The 22,457-nt window shown below is 46.6% G+C and overlaps 2 protein-coding genes across 5 annotated transcripts in view; one reads left to right on the top strand and one right to left on the bottom strand.

Annotated features, from left to right (window-relative positions):
• The window catches only part of LTO1 (LTO1 maturation factor of ABCE1), a 30,116-nt gene extending 17,223 nt beyond the window's left edge, over positions 1–12,893 (top strand). The window contains exons 5-6 of one of the 3 annotated variants that reach the window (XM_065635272.1): positions 9,862–9,917; positions 12,154–12,242. In XM_065635272.1, the coding sequence (XP_065491344.1) occupies positions 9,862–9,873 (12 nt within the window). In that variant the 3' untranslated portion in view covers positions 9,874–9,917; positions 12,154–12,242. Of the gene's footprint in view, positions 1–9,861; positions 9,918–11,894; positions 11,970–12,153 lie in introns of those variants that run through there. The other 2 variants (XM_065635274.1, XM_065635270.1) reach the window with 2 other exon arrangements.
• Positions 48–17,542, bottom strand: CCND1 (cyclin D1). Of its 2 annotated transcripts, none has more exons than XM_065635267.1 (5): positions 17,012–17,539; positions 15,090–15,305; positions 14,405–14,564; positions 8,803–8,951; positions 48–3,500 (listed from the first exon to the last, which is right to left on the bottom strand). In XM_065635267.1, exons 1-5 carry the CDS (start codon positions 17,207–17,209, stop codon positions 3,345–3,347), a joined length of 879 nt encoding a protein of 292 aa, XP_065491339.1. In that variant the 5' UTR covers positions 17,210–17,539; the 3' UTR covers positions 48–3,344. The 2 variants fall into 2 exon arrangements, with proteins under 2 accessions (XP_065491339.1, XP_065491340.1); XM_065635268.1 differs by lacking the exon at positions 48–3,500 and adding an exon at positions 8,144–8,228 and having other exon boundaries at positions 17,012–17,542.
• Between the last annotated feature and the right edge of the window lie 4,915 nt (positions 17,543–22,457).

The following is a 22,457-nucleotide window of genomic DNA, read 5'->3' as shown; positions in this document are numbered from 1 at the left end:
AGCATTTGTGAAGGCAATTAAAAAAAAATTGACAACAAGCAGACATCGGGTTTTACCAATTTTATTTCTAGACTTTAGGTTTTTTTTGCTGGAAACTTCGTCTGTTACAGGTCTGTTGGTGAAAATGTGCATTTCAGACCAGTGATGTCAATAAGTACAATATAAAAATGTACAAATCTGAATTGCTTGCTTACTACAGATTGTTATAACAATGTGACAAATAAAGCATCTCTGTTGGCACTTGAACCCACTCATCTGGATTTGGCCTTTTAGTACATAACAATATTTTAAAGAAATCTGCAGTACACACTGCCACTCAGTGTAACACATAATAAACCAACAAGCACTAACTTAATAATCATGTTTGGTTCAGAGACACAGAGATGCCACGAACAGAAGTGTTTTATGAGGTAAGCAGTAAAAAATGTTCCTGAAATTTGGACAGAATGTATCCAGTCCTCCTGGGTCCTGCGACTGCTAGTAGCATTGCAATGCTTTATTTACGCACTATGTAGGATCTCAACTGCATTTGCCTCAAAATGAGTTCTAATTCTGTTTTGGTTTAGCAGCATACAGGCAACAGCTAGATTATTCTTCAGCGTACAACTCTGTTAGCTGGCTTATTTATGAGATTTACAGGCATTTTAAATTAGCATTATGCTATAATTAAAAAAAAAAAAAAACCAAACAAAAAACAAACACAAAACAAACAAAAAACCCCCTAGTATATCATAACAGATTAAACACACAAAATACTTAGAGTTCCAGAAAATAACCTATCATACCAAACGATGTGTCCCAACTGATGGGAAACCACATCAGGTGGCACACAAGAGTTATATTATAATGCACCTTTCATATATCAATGTGGCTAATAACACAGCTTAAAACTACTATGATAATAAACCCCAGATCAGACAAAGAATCCAGCTTTATAAAATGCGGAACAACACACACAAAAAAATGACATTACTTGATCTTCTGAAATGTCTGCTGTTTTTAAATTAACGCAACCTAGTTGCAAATCGCGAGACCCATTCAGAATAACGTTCGATGCATTTCCGTTTGCAGTAGAACTATGAGGCACTGTGTACGAACATTAAAACCTGGTCTAGACACGGGTAACTGAAGTATGAGGTATTGTGAAACAGGAACCTTTTTGGAATAGAGCAGTAATCACATTAAGTAAAAACTGATCACATAAAAAAATCTACAAAAAAAATGATGTCAATAATATAATTTTCTATGAGAAAATTAAAACTATAACATGGCAGTATATGACATTGTATAACAAAAAAAAAAAATGATCCACAAAATAGCAGCAAAACACAATGACAAAGATACAGAAAAGCAATGTTAATTTTTTTTTTTTTCAAACCATGCTGGGAATTTATCCATAGCAGCTCAATAAAAATGGAGCATCCACTCCTTTTCTTTTCTCTTTTTCTTTTTTTCATTTTATTTTTTTTTCTTTTTTCCTTTTTTTGTTGTTTTTTTTGTTTTGTTTTGTTTTTTTACAATCAACACCTTAGCGGCAGTTTTCTCACATACATTTCACCATCACATTCTCCTCGAGCATCAACTTCAACAGCTATGTCCACGTCTCTTCAGCTACTTTCTAAAATAATAATAAAAAGATACATAGCCAAGATGTGCAAATTTTCTATTTGTAGCTAAATAAAAAAAAAAAGGGGGCATATACTGGAATAAGAACTTCTTTCAAGTACTCCAATTTTCATATCTATTAACTATGGCGTTCTTTTCATGGTTAGACTGCTTTTGAAAATGTATAGGAAGGGGCCAAATCGCCGGCTTTGTTTTGGGTTTGTTCTTTGAAGCGTGTCCTTTTTTCTTTAATAAGCTGTGTTAAAACTGCGACATCAAGGGTAGAAAGATTTTTTTTTTTTTTAAAAAAAAGGGGCGATTGCATTATTTTACAAATCATACTGGCCTTACGAACATCCTCTGCAATAAATATTCTTTTTAGCCTTAACTATAAATTATATATTTTAGTGTTTAAAAACCTTCAGTTGTAAAACATCTAGCGACAATCCTTAAACTATGTGTCCTATATGTGAACCTTTAAGGCCCCTAATTTATAAAGATGAGTTGGCACCAAAGGATTCTAAACTTCAACTTTTCTATAGAAAAGGATAGGAAGATATCCTGGCAATTTGTGAATGCAATTTCTTTCGCTGGAACACAACCTTCGGAAAAAAAAAATCACCTCTCCTCTAACACCATAGTTAAATGCACTTGCTTTGCAATTCCAACTTTGCGAACAAGCACTTATATATTTCCAAACCATTCCATTAAAAAAAAAAAAAATCCCACACAATAAAAGAATGTCTTTCCTATATCTAATGGACTGAAAGTGCTTTGAATGGAATGGTTTTAGAATATAACAAACAAACAAAGACTGAACTGTGGATTGAACCTGACCATAATTAGGCTGAATATCTGTGGGGTCAGACCAGCATTTTTACACAGGTAACTACAAAAATATGAAGATTACAAAAATATAATATATTATGTCACTATTTCGGTTTCTCTTTATATAATAGAGTATCGTATGAGTAGTACATTGGCCTTTCCCAACAATGCTAAGCTGGAACCCTACAAATGCCTTATGCACAGGCAATCCACAGGCACAAAAAAAGATTAACATATAATAATGCTGCATACTAACATACACTAACTTATGGGTTACGTTAACCATTTATAAGGTGAAGAGGATAAAAAAACCTAAAGAAATAAAATAAACATTTACAGATGAAATATAAAGTGACTAAATGCATAAGCAAGCAAGATACAGAAAAGCCTAGAACTGCGTTAAAGCTATGCTTTTTAAAGAAAAAAAAAAAAAGAATATTTCATTTACTATCTAAAAAAAAACAAACAAACCTCTTCTACTTTAAAAATGGTTGGTTGATTTGTTTTATATGTAAGAAATCAAATCTAATACCTCCCCTGGAGACATTTTGTGTGTTAATGCCTATTTTTACAACATACAGACAAGAACACTTTAATATAAAAACTAGTTGATTATTATTGTATAAAATCCTCTATTTTTGTAGCACAAACCCCTGGGGGTAATGCAAATACTATTTTTTTCTTTTTTTTAAGACAGTTTTTGGGGTTTTTTTTTTGTTTATTTGTTTGAAGTCACAGATGGAAGGGAGACAGAGCAAGAAAAAATAGAACAAGACTGATTTTCCCTTCTGGTATAAAAATGTCCTGGAGAAAAGGGTTTCTGGGGGGGAGATCCTGATGCTGATTCCTTCTCAGATGCCCTTTCTTTGTCTGCTTTTTCTCGCCAAGCAAAGCCTTTAGAAGAAGTCCTCTTAAATGTTCACATCTCGCACATCGGTAGGTGTGCAGGAAAGGTCTGCTTCATCCTCTACAGTCTTTGTTTCTGAAGATACGTTGTGCTGCTGTGCCTGACGTAGACTGGATTCGAGGAGGGATTCAATCTGTTCTTGGCAGGCTCGTAAACAATCCTAGAGAAGATTAAACGGAAGGAGAGAAAGACCCAAGAGTCCTTTAGAAATAAGATCACGGACCGAATACCGTTTCTTGAAAAAGCAAGAGAAATATAATCAAGTTATCTGGGAGGGTGGCAGACTCAAAGGAGCGTAGGAAGAGCCAGAGAAACATAAAACAGTGAATGGACCCCTGTTTTCGGCAGGATGCCAGCCTGGATCCAGACTTCAGCAACTAACTCTTCCCATCTTCTATTTAATGGCCCAGGTGAGTGAGCATCTCCATAGATGGTCCTCTGGACAAACCAAGGCTGTTTTGTTGTTAGTCTCAGCCCACAGGTCTACAAGTGAATGTGATGGATGCTCCGCTACAGCGACACATGTAATAACTAACCCAGGCAGGACCTTGACACACTAAGATGTTCTAGTTTGCGCTACTACTTTTCTGCCGGTGCTGTTAACACTTCAGTTCTGTAAATTTTTTCTACGTCACTGTCCTTTATACCTTTTGGAGCAGTCTGACTGGACAGCAGCATGAATCAATCAAAATTAAGCGAGTGGAGCTGCAAGACAGGACACTGAGCTGGAGTCAGTTGGTCCAAGTGTTGCTGATGCTGTAATGATTTCTGCTTCTACCACGGGAACATTTGAGCAGTACGGTCTACAAGAAGTGATGGTCACCAGCAGTGATATTCCCAGGCTGAGTTCCAACAATATAAAGTTCTTAGGTAGAAGTGTCATGTATATATTTAGATATATATGGCCAAAGTTGCCTGCAGTTCAAGTTAGCCAACTGATTTCTATCTCCAAAAGCATCTGGACAGAAAAATGTACCGGACTGTATGAGCCCAAAAGGGAGAGATCTTTCAGAAGCACCACTAAACATCTTTGCAACCACGCATTACAAAGGGCTGCCAAGCTTTCAGTTTGCTACTGCATTCACCCTGAAATTGCAGGGTGAGATCTCTTTCCCTGGCTTCAAAAGTGTTATCTCGGAGCTGAATATTCAGGAGAGTGCACAGACTTTGGTGTGAACTCCAAGCATAAAGCAGCCTGCAGGATCACACCTCCTGTGGGGAAAGGTAACTTCCCCCAGGCATTACACTGTGGCATGAGCAGATAGATCCAATTCTACTTATCGATCCACAGCAATTAGAATTGGAGACGGCCCGTTAGCTCAACCTGTTCAACTTTCTGCATTCCTCAGAGCCATTGCAACGCCACAAATGGTGCCTTAAATAGGCAAAACAATCACGCCGCGTTTTGCCAAAATTCCTCCAGCGTGCTGTTTACTCCTATCTTTATAACAAACATCGTAAGCTTTTCCCCAACATATTTAACTCTGTGTATTAAGGACTTTGAAGTTTCCTTTCAGGATTGCCTTTTCTGATTTAACCTATGACATGTGTTAGCCCTTGCGGTGAACCCAGTCTTCCATGATAAATTGCCGTCAAAAGTGTTAGGATGTGCATGACTGAGAATGAATGTTGTTTTCCTGAGAGGGTGACCTGCCTGCTGTTTTCTTTTTTCCCAAGTTTCAATTCTGCCTTCATTCAGAGGCTTCTTGTGTGATCTACCAGCTTTTCACTGATTCCACTACCACAAGAATCTCCTCCGCCACCAATAAGGGCACATGGCATTTGGGGTAAAATAAGATTAGAAACCCAAGCAAACAATTCTCTGCGAGTCCTTTCTGAGAGAGAGGGAGGTTAATCCTACCTCTAAGCAGATCAGACCATCAGTTACAGCTCACTGAAAACACATAACCTATGACCTTTTCTGGTTTAAACCCTAGTGTAATATTTCCTCTTGACAGAGACACACAGCGTTTTAAATGACAAAAAGAAACGCCTCATATCCTAAAGTCATCATGCCTTGGGCTCCGACATACCTCTGCCCTTCACAATAAGGTCTCTGTGAAGTCCTTTCGCCCCTTCTCAACATATGATGGATCAATCCTGACTGTAAAGCTTCTACTTGCGGGTCCTGGACCACGGACCTCAGTCACACTTGGAATTAGATGTATTAAAGAGCAGTACAGGAGTACAGGTTTAGGTCTTTTTCCTTTTAAGAATCCAGACACTTTTGAGGATAATTCTGTTTTAACAAGGTAGCATGTTCAGTGTTCCAAACTGAAAGCCAACAGATTTTCAAACAAACCCTGTTGGCTTTTTTTTTTTTTTTTTTTCCAGAGGGGGAGCTTGTTTGGTAATTATTTTTTTTTTAACCCTAACCATTTGCATATAGTGCTTTTGAGCTCTGAAAACGAAAACCATTCAAAGGAATTTCTAGAAATACCTATTCTCCCTCTGGAGTCCACTCATGAATAATTACATAGGACTATGTAATTTAAAGGTAATTTTTGACCACAGAGCTTTTTTCCTGTGAGATTCTCAGAGTACAGCATGTTATAACTGTATGTTTTAAAAACATAATCTTTACAATTTATTATGAACAGACTATGTCTTAAGCTACAGTTGGATGAACAGTATTTTTTTAATGTTTTAAGCATTTTTGTTCATTTCTTATTCAGATGACTATTAGATGAATAGTTTGTCTGCAGGAATGTGTTAGTTAGCAAAAATAACTGCAAAATATAAAATTCACTGTGAACGACCTCACCAAAGCTTTTTTTCATTCTCAGTACTTCACAACGCTGAACAGCAAATACAAAATTTGAGCATTACTCTAGTAACTTCTCCCAACAACTTTTCTGCTTCACTACCCAAATTTTCAATGCCCACAGTTTGTTCAAGGTCATAAACCCTTCCTGGATTAATTAAGCTCCTCAGTGAGAAAAAAAAAAAAAAAAAAAGAAAGACTTGCTAGTTTAACTGATGTGGTCAAATACCTTTAACACACACAGGAGACATGATCGGACTCCAGGGTCAGATACTAAAGGAAACAAACAACAACAAAAAGAAACTGCTTGGAAATCCTTTGTTAATGCCGGACCTGTCTGGATAACGAGCACATGTTTGAAGGTGCCTCTGAGTAGGGGCAGGCAGGAGACGAATTCCAGTGTTCTAACAGACAGCATGGAAACCCAATCTAATCTAGTTTAGCAAATTTCTGGCCTGGAAATGAATGTCAGGTAAAATTCAATCTGTTTGGATGATGGGGTCAAGAATAGAATGATGGAAGACAGCCCAAGACTTCTAATTGTGATTATCTGACTTCTAATTACCCCTGATCAAAGGCAAAATGGGAAATTGGACTCCTACCAACGTAAACATGAACCATAAAGGAATTCCAATCAGGTGATATTCATTTTACTTTAGATTCAGCTTTCTTTGAGACTAAAGGTAAAAAAGTGTAATTATGTAACCCGAAATCCGACAGCCCCGCTGCTCTAGCTAATAGATAATCAGGGAGAATGTGAGCCGTGTTCTAATGCACGCTCTTCATATTTCAAGACCATCCAATATAAAGCGTATTCACCTCTGTGGTTTGACAAGGGGAACCATCACTGTGGAGTAACAAGCTTCAGATACATGGTAGTGAAATGAGACCATAGGAATAGTATTTGTTACCAGGGATGACGTATCTTATGGGAAACTCTCTGTGCAGGAGAATCATGCCGTGTATGAAACCGAGCAGTTTACTCCAAGCAATGGTACTGAAAGATGCTGTTCCCTTATTCCATTACAAACACATACATACACAGATAATTTTATGATGCTTATTTTCTGTAGCAACCTATACAAAAACCTTACTTCTAATTCTAGCTGCTCTAACAGAAATATATGTAGTAATGAAAGCCAGAGGGGAGTTACTTTCTTTTAAAGCTACTAACTTTAAGTTCAGGTCATACAGATTGTGGCCTTGCAGTGACAAGAGAAATAAGCAAGAATTCTTCTTGCTAAAACTACTTTATTTTCTTTTAAAAGAGCTCTGTCATCAAACCAAGTCAAATAAGGACATGCTGTTATTCTCCAAGATGTGAGAGGATCTACTTCAATGCTCTGTATCAGGAATGATTAAATAATGTTGTTTGAATCAGATACTATCAGAACAGATATTTTTTCCTCAGTACCTGCTTCAAATATCTTGCATTGGATAGTGGCCAACCATACACTGAAATATCTACATTGTTCGCAGACGGGCTAGAAGCGTTACATGTACATGCCAGACTGAGCAGCATTTTATTTCAGCATTTGAAGTTCTTAGAGTATTTAACATTTCAGCACTGGATCCATATTACTTTAGCTGCAGGAACATAAATGGCAAAAATAACGTGCCCAATACTGAGGCATCATTAAGGTGATCAAAATAATAAGCTGAGATATTTGTCGGCAATTGTTTCACATAGTCTATCAAAAGTAAAATATTCTTTTGTGAATAATTATGATGCATTCATCTTTTCAGAAATCACTCAGTCCTGTCAACAAAGTCCAATTATACAAACCTAGTTTTGCAGTGTCTGGACTAGTACAGCTCTCTATGTATTTAAATTATTAACATCTAAAATAATTTAACGGCATCTCCAAGATTCTGCCGCTAACCACAGAGTTGTCTTTATTTGACTCATTGTCCAGGGCTTGGAGACCTCACAAGAACCTTTTTAAAGCATCTATTTATTGGTCTTCCACATTGTTACAAAACAAAGCTCAACTCTGCCCCAACTTCACACACCATTATGACATGGATCATTGACTTTAGGTCTTCCTTGTCGGCTCCCTTCCTGGCCCATTCACTCATGAAAGGTTTATTGCTCACTAGTTACTGATGTGCATCTCCTGGAAGCTGCGGGGCAAAAGGGAGAGTCCTGTGAGGACCATCTACCTTGTCAGAAAAGTCGTGGGACAAGCATTTGTTCCGAAAAGGAATTCAATACCGGCTACTGTGCAGGTCTAGCACGTAATAAACCAAATTAGATCATTAGAACTCTTTTAAGAAGGGCTTTTTCACACCACTTGGCACAATAAAAGGCCTCGAGAATGGTCAAAGATAAGGTCAGAGATACCGCGAGGTCTCAGCAACTATTTCCTCATCTTATTTTCAAAGGTTTGTTTTCCATAGACCCCTGGTTTCATTACCTACAACCAAATGCAGCCTGTGCAACATCCTAAATCAATGCAGGGTTCCCTTTGCTTTGTCAGATACAAACATCAGCGCTGGACGTGACAGTCACCAATTATTAATGGATATAATGACAGCTAAATAACCAGGACGGACAAGAGAACATTTTCAAAAAATCCCACTCTGAGGTTTAACTTTTTATCAGGATTTACCGTCAGATTAGCTACTACGCAGCAAGCAGGCATTCATTCTTAAAACTCTAAGACAGGAGATGAACCGAGAGAAAAGAGTCACTTACCGGATCACATTTGATAACTTGTGATAGGAAATGTGTGAGGCATTGATAGGAGAGGAAAGTGTTAGTGTTCCCCAGATGCAGGCCTTGCACAGCTGCTACCACACTGCCAGCCGCGATCATGGAGGGTGGGTTTGAAATAAATTTAATATCTGTACGAAGAAAGGAGAGAAAAAAAAATAAAATAAAAGACAAATTATTGCTTTAGGAGAAGCCTGCCCATACACATACGCTCTTCTACCAGCCAGCTATTGCATCCGAAAAGGCAGGGAAAACTGCGAGCAGAAAGGTGCCTCCTGCTCTAAAACTGTTACAGGTCCAAACCTGTAAACGCTTCTCCACATGAGCAACTGTGCTCGAGCGAGTAGCCCTTCCTAGCACTAAGCCTGGGAAGCCATTCATCATTTCGAGGTATTTTTATCATAAGCGGGGCCCCCATTCTTCAAATGTTAAAATGCTTTGCTCATGTGAATAATGCCACTGGGGTCAATGGCACCATACATCTGAGAAAACCTGTTCATATTCTTAAATGTTTCGCATGATCGGATCCAAGGTGCTCGCTAATAAGGAGTCCTTGCGCCTTTTAAAGCAGAAACCTTGGCACTGACATTCAAAGGAATATAGCTTTAATGAACAACAACATCAACAAAAAGAAAAGAAAAAGACAGCTTAACCCTGTCAGGAGGCAGATAATCCATATTTAAATTAAGGTTTCATCTTAAAAATGCTTTGTCTCAACCTAGTCTCTTGTCAGTGGCTGCCATCCATCCTGGCAACAGGGATTTAATGTAAATGTGGCATAACTAAGTGACGGGGGTCCCAAGAATTGGCGGACAATCAGTTACATTCTGATGTGACACCATGCTGACAAGAGGCTGGGCCCCCTTCCAGACTGCATTGCTGTAGGTCTCTCCACAAAGCCACTCCCATGATTCCTTAAGGGGCTATCTCTGCCATTTAGCATGTTTTTGGATTTTGTTTTGGTTTTTTGGGTTTTTTGTTTTTTTTTTTTTTAATAAGAATAATCCACATTTTAATGCTAAGGCTCTTTCTGCTGAACAGGAATGCGTTTGATCCGTGGCAGTGTACACCTTGGAGGAGAATCAGAAACAAAGGAAGTAAGTGGCACAAGTAAACGTCTAATTTTGTGAGGAAGAAAGGGAAACGCCACATTATACACAAGAACCTGAGATACATTCCTTCAGCTTTTATCAGAATACAACTTCCTCTGGGTTGAAAAAATATAAACCATCTGTCAAACCCTTGAATGAAATCAAAGGAGTGGACAGCTTAGAGGGCTCAGTGGAACAGTTTAAGTATTAAATCATGCATCTCCTTTATTATGATAAAATAACTTTTGTGTAAATGTTTTACCAGGGAAACTAAAGACTTTGGGACTCTATGAAAGTCCTCTCTCTGAATCCATTCATACACCTCTGACACTCCATTGTGGCCCTGACCGATACCCACCTTCAAAGGGGCATTTCGCCCAGTGTTCTATGAACCTTCAAAATTAAACCGATACGATGAATTGTGGCCAAACTTTTGTGATGCACTGCCAAGAAAAAGGCAAGCTGGACCTAACGTCATCTCATTTATGTTACTGTGCTTAAAATACATTTGGTTTATCCCCATTTCTTAATCTGCCCAGATAAAATACACCCACCTTCTCACAAGCTTCTTTGATTCCCAAAAATCAAAGTAGTCCAGATCGCTTATGGACAGAGCACACATTCCAAAGCCAGTCCCCTAACAGAAATACTGATACACGGTTGCAGGTGGACTTCAGAAATGAGGGATTTTGGTGGGCAAGCATGAATTCCACCACGACTGGGTTGCTCAGAGGGGTACGGTGGCACCGCGTCCACGACACGTATTTACTGAGCTCCACGAACAGAACATGACCAAAATGTGTCAGTTTAATGAGTCTGTCCTGCCAGGATCACGTTTGGGATTAATATTTGCATCCTTCTTTTAAATGGAGCAGTAAACAAGAACATGAATTCATAGTCACACCCTCATTCTTTCCAAGGTGGAAAAGTGATAATGAAGTTTAAATGACCAGTTTGCGTCTGTCCCTATAACCACTCCAGACAAGCAGCATGGACTGCCTTTTTGTTGCAACTCAACAAGGAATTATTTGTGGCAGAGGCCACTAATTTCAGCATATTAATCAGGGGGCCCCTCTCGCCTGTAATTGGATGCCCCCAAGTGAAGAGTGTGGCATCATTGTCAGCCTCCATCGCCTCATCTTGCGCTATTGAGCGCTCAGGAACAAGGGGGCTTCGGTGAGATGAATTAGACCTGACACAGCCACAATGGGGTAGGGGGCCCCATCAATTGAAGCACACATCCCCAGTAGCCTATCTGAGACTTCATCCAAAAAGAATAAACAACTTCAGCGTTGTTAAAAAGAGAGAGAGGGAGAGAGAGAGGAGGGGGAGGAGAGAGAAGAATGCCAGCCACCCTGAAGGGAGGACAAAGCAGGCATATAGGCGCTGCAGCGCTTTAAAAAAAATTCCTAACAAGGCGAGTCACCCCTTTTCCTTTTTAAATGGAGCAGCAATTCCATCCGTCTGGAGAGCTGGGGGCTATGAATGAAAATCTTTTCATTGAGGCAAATCAAAACTGCGAACATAAATCACTTGCTGCAAGATGCAACAGGTTCCAACTGGTCGCATACCTTGAGACTTCCAATTTTATAAAGGCCGGAGAATAGGAGAATTGTAACACGCTTGTTTCAAAGGGGGATCTTTCTTTCTCCATCGGAGAGGAGGAAAGCAACAACAATAATAAGAGCAATAATAATAATAATAATATAAAAGGAGCCTGGTATGTTTTGATAACCAGAGGAACATAATGAAATGCTGAAGCTCCAATATTTGTTGCTATTCATTGTTATGCTTGTATAGAGCTGCAGTTCTCCCTCAACACTGGTCTTAACTTGGGCCAAAAGAGGCCTGCTTCTTTTTGAGCTCTCCCTGCCTTGCTCGGCCATGCCAAAGCCCCATTCATTAAGCTCAATTATGTCTTAACTTCAAACAACCCCTGGTAATTTTTTTTTTTTTTTGCTTTTTCTCCCAAACCTACCACAGCACAAAGACATCCTTTGGTGAAAATGGATTTTTCGAAACTAAACCAAATCAAACAAATCCACTTCTACCAGCCAGACAACTGAAGAGGGAGCTTAGAAGGAATTCCCCTCGATTTCACCTTGCAGCGTAACCTTCTCTTTCTGGAGCACACACACATAACACTCATCTACAAACACTTCCACAGCCTTCACCTTCTTAAGCCAATGGGCGGAGAGGTTTTTTTTTTCTAAGCAAGAATTATTTTGCTGTCTCTTTTTAGGAGACCCTCCTTTACAGCAGAGGACACGGGCTGTGCTTCAAGCAAAGGATATATAATGCACTTGCCCCCAAGGCCACTTGAGCGAGTGTCAGTGTTTCCAGTGGACTTTGGATTGCGCCCCCCAGCATCCAGGCAGCACGACGCGTTTGCAGGTCCATCTCGGTTCATTTTGGCAACGGGAAAAACACAACACAACCCAGCGACAGCAAAGCAAAGTCCAGATGCTACTTAAGCCACATGTGATCTTCACTAGCCAACAAAAGGAGTCATGAAGGAAAGCAAGAGGTAGAGAAAAATCCTGACATCCAAAAATAACAATAAAAACACAGAGCCTCGTGGCAGCCTTCCTGAGCGCTCCTTCCCCAGCCAATATTCCCAACTTCAGTAGGGAGCTGAAGAGGGCCCCAGTCCTGGTGAGCTCAGCACTGCTTTTTTTAAAACCTAAGTCAAACTCCCAGAACATGGTTCTCATTTACTGATCCATTCTCCAGCTGTGGCGCGTAGCAGTTTTAAATAAAGGCTCTGGATGTGCTTCCTAAAAGAAACGTAACAACACCGACAGTAGATCAAAGTACTGGACTCTTAGCAAGTCTCCAACCTTTGAACTACTCTTGTTTTCATCCCTGTCATTGCCAGCACAACAACCTAGGTTAAACATCCCCGTATCCAAAGGGGAGCCCAGGTAGCTGCTCTGTTTAGCTAACAGCCGAGGAAGCTTCAAACTTAGCGAATCACGCATTCGGAGTCGTAGCAGCCTTATCTGGTAGAATCTGGCATGGAGAGTTATGTCTGATTTTCCCAAAATGTTGCTGCAGGTAGTTTGAAGGATGTTTGAAGGTTGTAGCGCTCCGAACACCGAGCATTATTCCAGGCAGTCTAATTTATGAACTGCCCGTTAGGCTGATGTTAGGCCCAAGATGAAGAGCAATGCCAGTGTTTATAAATTTCTCTTTTATGGCTTGGTCGTTCTATATTTAGGCCTCGTAGTAGGGGTGATACTGTGAAATAATTTTTTTCTTCTGAGTGCCTGCAGTCTTTCTTCAATCTTTTTATACCAGATCCATCTCTGGAAAATAAACTACACAACATTAATTTCTGCCATTGGCCACACGTCCCACCGAGGTTTTAAAGTGTGGATCCCTCAAGTCCAAATGCAGCCTTAATCTCTTTTTTTAGCACAACTGCTACTGAATATTAACATTTACTAAAGCACTGTATCTCCTTTACACTACGTTTTTTATCAGTGTCAACAGAGTGTCTGGCATTCCTCGTTACGTGCTACTGCAAAAGAACATTTGCTTTGGCTGCTTTTCCTTCCTTATTCTTTTGCCATTCTCGCATTGGTCTCGCCATACTAAAAGAAAACGTGCTGAACACGTTTTGTTTAAACAGAGGATCTTCCCTCTGGAACTTCTTTTGTCCCCGCTCCTCCACTCTGTCCTGTGGGAACCGCGAGATCTGGAGAACACAGAGAATTCTTCTGCGCCTTTTTTTTCCCCCCCCTCTTGCTGGGGTTCAGCGGGTGAAGCCGGTACATGTACAAACGCACACATACGCACACACCACAGTCAACACGGGGACTTCAAAGAACCAGCGTGCACGCGCGGTGCCCTTGAAACCAAAGATCAGGCCTCTGCAAACCTGGCTTAGCGAACGGTCGGCGCTTTTGGAGGCCGGCTCCGCACATGGCTCCGGCGCAGCACGTGGTCGGGAGGGCGCAGATGGCAGCGCCTGGGTCCTGTGCCAGGAAAGCTGCGGTGCCGCGTGGCCCTCCTCCAACCCACCAGCCACCGACCGAGGCGGGGAAGAGGCAACTTGAGGGGTTTTTTTTAAAAAAAGAAACACGCAGAGCCATTCACCAAGCAAAATCTCCCTCCGCCTTTAAAAACTGAATGAATCCACGTGGGGAGGGATTCCCCGTAAGCCTTTTGCAGCCCCCACATAAAACGCGGTGTGCGGAGGTAAAGAAATCCTGCCTAAGCTAGAAGGAGGGGGGACTTCTCCCTCCCTGACAGCAATGCATACTTGACTGAGAAGCAAAATATCTTCTGGAAAAAAACCAAAACAAAACCAAACTTACCTCTGCAAAGTAATCCACCTTCTGCAAACAACAAGGGGCAATAATCGGGGCTTAAATTACCTCCCCGCAGCTCTGTGAATTCGCTTTTAGACCAAACAGCTACGGGAAGCTTTACAAGCCAGGGGGTGTGTAGGGGAGCGACGCGCTTTGCTTAACGTGCAGGGCTCATACCTGTAGCGCACAGAGCCACAAAAGTCTGAGCATGTTTACGGATGATCTGCTTGGTGTCCTCTGCCAGAGGCATTTTAGTAAGGAAATGTTCAATGAAATCGTGGGGGGTCATTGCAGCCAGATTCCATTTCAGCTTATTCACCAGAAGCAGCTCCATTTGCTGCAAAGACAAGAGAGGGAGGGAAGGGGGAAGGAGAAGAGGAGGAAGGAGAAGAGGGGGAAATGTGGTTAGCTCCGCTCGCACACGGCCGGACCAGCAGCATCGGCGGGCGGGCCACTCAGCCCTCGGCCGCGGAGGGGTTTTGGGATGGGACACACACACACACACGAATCCTCCCCCGGCGGATCCTCGGGCGTGGGGGGGTGCAGCGGGGGGGACCCGCAGTGCCCCCGCGGGGCCGCCAGGGGGCGCCCGCGCCACGCCCAACCGCGTCGGGCCGGGGCAGCCCCGGTTATTGGGGGGGGGGGGGGGCGGAATTTAGGGGGGGAAGATGCGGCCACCCCCGGTACGGACCGACCCCTCCTGGGCCAGCGGCGGCGGGGCCACAGCTCCTACGGCCGCGGGGAGCGGCTCCCACCCGCCGCCGCCAGCGGGGCAGCCCCCGCGGTGTCCAGGGGCTTCCTAATAGGCGCTTTTTGTGTTTTATTATTATTATTTTCCTGAGGTGTTTAAACGTGAAATTACCAGTAATTCGTCGGGTCTAATGGAGTTATCTGTATAAATGCACAGTTTTTCTGCGGTCAGAGGAATAGTTTCCTTCATTTTTGAAGCCACAAACATGCAGGTAGCTCCCAGCAGTTGCAATCGGCTTTTCTTGAGGGGTTCGAACGACAAAAATCTGTCCAAATAATTCATAGCCAAGGGGAAAACTTCCTCTTCGCACTTCTGCTCCTCGCAAACCTGAAGAAGGAGAGAGATCGTTGAAGAATAATTTAATATAGGCGAAAACTGGGCTTGTCCTGTCTTCCCTCCCCCCCCACCCCCCAGGCTTTGCAGGGCAAGGTTGAAAGAGACGAAGGGGGAAATGCACTTGGGGGAAACGGATAAATAATGGAAAAACAGAGACATCAAAGAAAATGAAAGAGAAAGTCACGAGTGACAAAGTGGGGGGAAATGTGGCGTTAGAAATCCGCAGGCGATTCATGGTAAAATGGGGGGGGGGGGGGGGGAACGAAGAGGAGGTCTGTCCCCATCTTTTCAGCCCCTAGGACCAATTTTTTAAAAAGAAAGAAAAAGGAAAACGAAGGAAAATGCGAGCCCCCGTGCCTGGGAATGGGGTGCAGAGCCAGGCTTGGCCCCGGATTTATTTCGCCTTTATTTTTTCATCTAATTTGCCGTTGTGCTGCCGATTCCCCTCTCTGGTCGAGACACAAAGGTGGCGTCCAGCCTCATTTCCCCAGACGTCATCTTTTCAAAAAATATTTAAAAATATTTAAAAAATCCTTGGAGCTTTCAAAAAAGGTTGAAAATGAAGCGGCGGGGGTCCTTTACCGAACCCCGTGCCCATGGTCCTCCTGGGGGGCTCCGGGGAAGCCCCCCGAAGTGAAATTCACCGCCTCCCTATTCGCCCTGCAGCACAACCGGGCGCGACATTTCCCAGAGCGAGGCAGGGCGCTGCGCTTTCAAAAATTAATTAAAAATAGATCGCGGGCGCCCAGGGCTTCCGAAAAAGCATGAAAATGTAGCCCAGTCCCTGGGGCTCCCGCTGGGAGCCCCCCGAGACGTGTCCCTCCAGGGGACGAGGCTCTTTCCAACTCGCTTTTCCCAGGCGACCTTGCAGATCGCCGCCGCACACAAGCGTGCCTTTGAGGGGTGACCACAGCTCCAGCCTCTCTTCGCGCTGAACAAAGAAACTTTCACCCTGCAGCTCCCCCAAGAAACGCCGGAGCCCCTCGGGCCGGTCCCCCTGCCCGCAGCCCCAGCGGGGTCCCCCGGCCCCCGACCTTCTTCCCCCGGCCCTTTCCTCCGCTCTCCCCCCCGCAACACACACCCTTGGCTTGCTCCCCGGGACTTTCTTAATTTTTTCTCTCGATTAATAAACACTTTTTTTTTTTTTTTTCTGCTTTGCAAATAAAAAAGAACAAAGATGGCGCATAACACTGGCACGGGCAGCCACTTGCATACGTGTACAAGGATATTAATTTAAAATAAAATCCCCAGAAAAAAAAAAAATTAACTGGCAGGGTTTCCCGGCGCGGCCGGGGGCTCGGGAACCGGGGCCACTCCTCGGAGGGGGGTCCGGCCGAACCGGCTCTTCCGCGCCCTCCCCTCCGCCGGTACCGCTTTGCCCCGACGGCCGGAAAAGTCACCGGGGCAGCCCCGGACCCCCCGACGCGGTGTTGCCAGGGGTGCGGGGGGGGGTGTCCGCCGCTCCTCCGCGGCGGGACCCGAGGATAAAGAAGCGACAATAACGGCGACAGCGATCGGAACCCCGGTTCCCATCCCCTCCGTACACCCGAAGCAACGTGTGCCGCGCCGGGGAACTTTATTTCGGGAACGGGGGGGGCGCCGGCAGCCGCAGGAGATGGGGGGGCAGCTCTCCGCCTTAATTCATTTCGGTGCCGAAGCTTGCAAAGGAAGAAAAAATCGCCCCGAAAGATACAAACCTCCAGCATCCAAGTGGCAACTATTTTCCTCATATATGGCAAGATTTCTTTCTGCACGCACTTGAAGTAGGAGACGGAGGGCGAGCAGGTCTCCTCCGCCTTCAGCATGGTCTGCAGCACCCTGTCATTGAGGAGGTTGGCATCCAGGTAGGCTCGTCGGATGGTCTCCACCTCGCAGCACAGCAGCTGATGTTCCATGTCTGCCTCCGTGGTCTCCGCTCAGTTTTTTCTGCAGGAGGGACTGAGTCAGTCGCTCGCTCGCTCCCTCTCTCTTCCCCTTCCAGGAGTCCCTTGGATGCTGCTTCTGCTACTGCCGCTACAGCCCTCTGGAGGCTGCAAAACTTTCTAACTTCCAACAAAACTCTCCTGTATAGTCCCTGTGACGTTACTGTTGTTAAGCAGAGATCAAAGCACGAGAGAGAATGAGAAAGAGAGAGAGCGAGCCAAAAGCAAGGGGCAGAGCCCTAAAGCCATCCCATAGGCTTCAAGTCCTTCCCCTTTGCTTAGCTTATAGAGAGCAGAGGTTTAATGCAAATGAGACAAGGGCTTGCTTTCAAGGGCAAGGGAGAGGTGGGGGAAACCCAAATTGTCTCTATCATGCATAATTTTAAAAATGGAGCGAGTTCTGCAATGGGAGCCAAATGATGAATGGGGCCAGGCCACACACAGACACGCGGGGGTATAAATACAAGGAGACTTGGTCGGTATTATTTTACTGGGGGCGCCGGGGATGGGGACCGGGGCACGACCAGCGCGTTGCTGTTCGTTATCAATTATTATTATTATTGCCGTCACCGGTGCGTACCTGCGATATGTGTCGCTTAAAAGGGCGCGCTCCCAACCTGAACTCCTGGTTTTTGTAGTCGATCCCAAGGGAAAAGCTTTCTCCCATTTCCTCACTCCTATTTTTTCCCAGCCTAGATGGTTTTGGCGCACGCTAGAATTTTAAAGGAATTGAGGTCTCCCCCCCCCGTTTGCCAAGATTGTGCTTTTTTTTCCTCCTTTTTTTTTTTTTCTTTTAGACATCTTTCTTTTCGCTTTAAAGGTTTTACCATCCAAAAGGGGCACAGAGGTGGCAGGGGACAGGGCGCCAGCTAATCCGAGCCGCAGTCGGCGGCGGGCAGGCCGCGCTCGGCACCCCACCCCCACCGCTCACAGCCACCCAGAAAAAAATATCCCAGCAGAGCAGCAAAATGGTGGCCAGAGCTTCCTCTTGCACCTAAAGGGAGATGAATCGGTGTGGGGGGGGAAGAGAGGGAGGTGCCGGCAGCCGCCTGCCGGGGCCTCATCCGACACGCCGCGCTGCCGGGACAGCCTGTCCACGCGTGACGCGCCACCGCGGGGCCCCGCCGTAAATAACTCCCGTGATGAACTGCCTGTACCTGAGAACGCTTTTATTTTGCGTCGTTTCTAATTAAAAAGGTCTTTTTTAAACCCCTCGCTTTTCGAGGGGATGGTAATGGAGCTTGGGGCCTGCCGGAGAACACCGGAGGTGCCGCCAATGCAGCACCGCACGGGAGAAACGACACGTCCTGCGCCAAAGCGGCGTGGGGAGAAGCAGGAAGGCCATAAACGGGGGTTCGCGCTGCCTTCTGCCCGCTCGCCCCTCAACCTGAGCGCTCGGATTGACTGCAGCCGCGGTGTTTTAACATCACCCGGGTGTAGCACCGTGAGCAGAAGCACCTACCGGTGCTACGGCACTCGCGGCGGCATCGCCAGCAGGGTTTCCCGGCCGCGGAGAACGCGCCGTGGAGGCCACGCCATGGTGGACATGCCGTGGAGCCACACAGCATCCCTCCTGCGTGACCCACGGGGGAAAAGCAGTGCCAAAGATCACAGGGCATGTTGTTGCACAGTTGTGTGTTTACGTAACCTCTCCGCGTGAAATATCTGCCCATCTTTCCTAGTTTACCGCTTTGCTTGACCATTCGTCTCCATTTTGTCTTCGCTGGCATGTCGGAGGCCCGGGGATCTCAGTTCCCCTCGCACGCTGCAGCCCGTGGGGCGAATCTGGACGGTTCCTCAGCGAGGACGCTGCCCCGTGCCCGCGTCCCTCCCTTGTGCTTCGACACACAATTCCGTTTTCACAACTTCAGTTGGCCGGGGAGGTTTAATTTTTAAGGAAGAATCACGCCACGACCCTCCACTTCCAAACTGGCTTGCAGCCTGCCCGGGATGCAAAATTAGGGGGGTTGTACTTCATTGACTTCCCTGCACCTTTCTAGCGAGCAGCAGCTCTGGGGGTGCAGGGACCCCGCTCCCCTGGGTCCCACCAGCTCTTCGCCTCCAAACATTTCCTCCGGGCCACGTCTCCCGAGTCACCCGGACTCCGTCGCCCACGCCTCCGGCATCCTCGCCCTCCCGCTTGGGGCGGGCTTGGAGAGAGGGGTTTATCCCCCTGTGTTTGCACCACGAGGCCGGTGTTCCATTCACACACGCTGCCGGCGGGCGGGGAGCGGCGCTGGCCCCGGGCCCGGGGGAGCCCCCGGCGGGCGGCGCGGGGCGGCGCGGCCGCAGGAAGCGGCCATTAGCGGGAGCCAATGGGGGCGCCGGGCTGTTACCAGGCGGATCGGGCAGATCTCGGCGCGGGGCTCGCCCGGTCCCGCCGACACAAAAGGGGGACGGGTCACCAGCGCCAGAGCCGCGGCCACCGGGACAGCTCGCCCCGGTGACGGCTCCGCGCTCTGCACCGGGCGGCCCCGCACCTGCCCGGGCCGGGGCGGGGGGGGCGGCACCGCGGTCCCGCCCCCGTGGCTTGGCAGCGGGACGCGGCTGCGGCGGCGCCCGGCGTTACCGGCTCCCCCGGGGATGCCCGCTCGGCTCCCCGCCCCGGGGTGCGTGCTTAACGGGCGTGCCGCCTAACGCGCCCGGCCCGGGGGCGGGACCCGCGCTGCCGCCGCCGCGCTCGCCCCGGGGCTTCCGACGGCGCTTCCTCCGTCCGTCCGTCCCTCCCGCCGCTCCCGCCCCGCCCCGCGGCGCCGCTGCCGGGGACGCCGCTCCCGCCCGGCACTTTCTCATGACGTCACCCCGCGCCGCGCCGCCGCCGCCCGGCGAAAGGGAAGTTCGGGCGGCGCGCCTGCGCGCGGGCGCGCGCATTCCTCGCGTGCCGCCGGCCGCCGTAATCTTCCGAAGAGCCGCGCGGCGGCGGCGGCGGGAGCTGCCGCGGGGGCACCGGCGGGGGAGCGGCACCCCCCGACATCCTCCCCGGGCTCCCGAGGGGGCGAAGCGGCCCGGAGCGGATTGAGCCGGCACAAACGGAGCCGCTTCTCTTCGCTGCGGCCTCTAATTATGTCCTGCTAACGAGGCGGGAGGTGCCCCGGTGCGTGGTGGGTTCAGAGGTGATGGGGTCTTAGGAGTTGGACTCGATGGCCCTTGGGGGTCCTTTCGCAGTCGGGACATCCTATGATCCCATGATTCTAGTTCCCGGGGTGCCGGGGGTTCTGGCGGGACCCTGGCGAGGAGCACAACCCCGGGGCAGCCCAGCCCCTGTGGTTGCACAGCCTCCCACCATGTTTTCCCCTTGGGATGCGCACCCTGGACCTGCTGCAAACCCACATGTCTTGTAGGTGCATCTGAGAGGTCCCCAGACTGGCTCCCTTAGGCAGACACAAGTACTTATGGATGAGATGCTGCTACAAGGCACCGCTGAAGCTTTCCCTTGTTTGCGTCTCGTGCTGGCCACATCGGCGGCCACAACGCAGGGTCATGGTAGGGGGTTTGAAGGAGCAAAGCTCGGAGAGGATTCCCATGGGAGATCCATCACCAAGCTGGGGAGAGGCACAAGTCTGGGTGGGAAGGAGGGGGAGCCGGCCGGACAGGGTGTCCCGAGGTCAGGAGGCGTCGCCGGTGGGGCTGGACTGGCCACAGCCACCTTCTGCAGCTGGTGGAATTCAGCCCAAGTTGGGCCTTGGATGGTGGTGGTAAGAAAGTGGAGAAGGGAGGCAAAAGGGCTGAGGGCAGGGGGAGGAAAAGGAAGGAACCAAGGGCTGGTTTTCTTTCTTTTTTTTTTTTTTTTAATCAAGGGAAACCTCAGGTTCGGCTGTGCCAGAAACGAGCCGGTGGGAGGAGAGGCAGGGAAGGAAGCCTGGCAGACAGCACCAAGGTGAATTGACAATGTCTTTAGGCACCAACATCCTCAAAGCGAAAACGTTGCAGTGGAAAATATTTTGATTTTAAAACCAGTTTTGCTGTGCGCTGTTAACCCAGAGGTCTCAGTTGACAGGGTGTTCTGGTAACACATCAGCATGAAAAGAACCAACGTAGGCACTGGTGTGTGATATGGATTAGTGAGCTGTGGAACGGCACGTCTTAGCCACACAGAGCATTGAAACTTGATTTACAAGGTAGAAAAGGAACATTTTCTCCATTACCCAAACTGATGCTTCCTCTGTAGTGTTGCAAGGCAACTTAAAGGCACGTTGTAAATACCATTAGTAGTTTGTTGTTGAATTGGATGTTGGCAGTAGTTTTCGAAGCGTGATCTTATTATTTCTCACGTCTCTTTTCACCAATATTGTGAAACAAAAAAACCACAGGGAGGTGTTTTGTGCTGATTATAGGTTCAGTTCTGCTCCCGCTGAACTCAGGTCACTGTAACGGGGCAGTTTGCTGATGCGATGACTTGCCCGGGGTGGGGGGACAGAGGGTTTACTGGAAACATTCCTACGCTGTGTTATTCATTAGCGGCAAAGCCCTAATCAAATTTTGTGGAGTACCTTGCATCATTCCCAACGAGTGCCAGTAAATCAGTGTGTATCACGTATGCTGCAGAAAAGCTATTTCAGGAATGTCTTAGGTGTCGTCTTCCTATATTTTGTTTGTCTCCCTCTGCCAGAAAAGGTGCTTTAGTGATTGTGATCCAGACTATCAGATAGGCTGGGCTGGGGGGGTTGCTCCATCCAGGTAGATTTGCTTCATGGTTAAACGTGTTAGCTCCATAGAGAGGTAGAGGTGTGATGATAGAAGCTTATCTTGGGGCTCTGGTCTGAATACGAATGAGATTTGTCACATTTTTGGTCACCATCTCCACCACCCATTCTCCAGCTCTGGGGGCAGATTTTTGGGGATGCTTAGCACTCTTTAACTCCCAATTTAAGCTAGCAGCACTTCTAGGGGTCAGTTCTTCTGTACATCAGGCATTTGGCTCCCTTCTAATCTCCTCACCTTCTTTAATTACTGCCTGTGGCAGTTCCCCAGTCCTCTGGCAGGGTCCCAGTTCTTGGTACATTAACTTGGGATGGAGGGTGAGGCTTTCAAAATCAAAGTCCTGTCAACATCTGACACCCGCCTAATTGTTTCTGTGTTCTCTCATCCTTTCTGTTGACTTAAAAGTGAAGCTCATCTGCCTTATTTCTGAACCTCTTGAATATCCCTGTTGAACACATTTGGTTGAGCGACTGCAATGACCAGAAGAACCTGCCTCTTACTACTGCGTAACATTTCTCAC

The sequence above is a fragment of the Caloenas nicobarica genome, chromosome 5 (assembly GCF_036013445.1).
Source record: "Caloenas nicobarica isolate bCalNic1 chromosome 5, bCalNic1.hap1, whole genome shotgun sequence".
NCBI classification, from domain to species: Eukaryota; Metazoa; Chordata; class Aves; order Columbiformes; family Columbidae; genus Caloenas; species Caloenas nicobarica.
This window is presented reverse-complemented; position numbering and strand designations above follow the sequence as displayed.

What these genes read in the sequence shown, in the direction of transcription:
- CCND1 (XM_065635267.1), bottom strand. Translation starts at nt 17,209, where the DNA reads ATGGAACATCAGCTGCTGTGCTGCGAGGTGGAGACCATCCGACGAGCC. An exon ending in TGTGGCTCTGTGCGCTACAG is followed by an intron (nt 8,952 to 14,404) that starts GTATGAGCCCTG and finishes TTCTTCGTACAG; the next exon opens with ATATTAAATTTATTTCAAAC. An exon ending in AAGTTATCAAATGTGATCCG is followed by an intron (nt 3,501 to 8,802) that starts GTAAGTGACTCT and finishes AATCTTCTCTAG; the next exon opens with GATTGTTTACGAGCCTGCCA.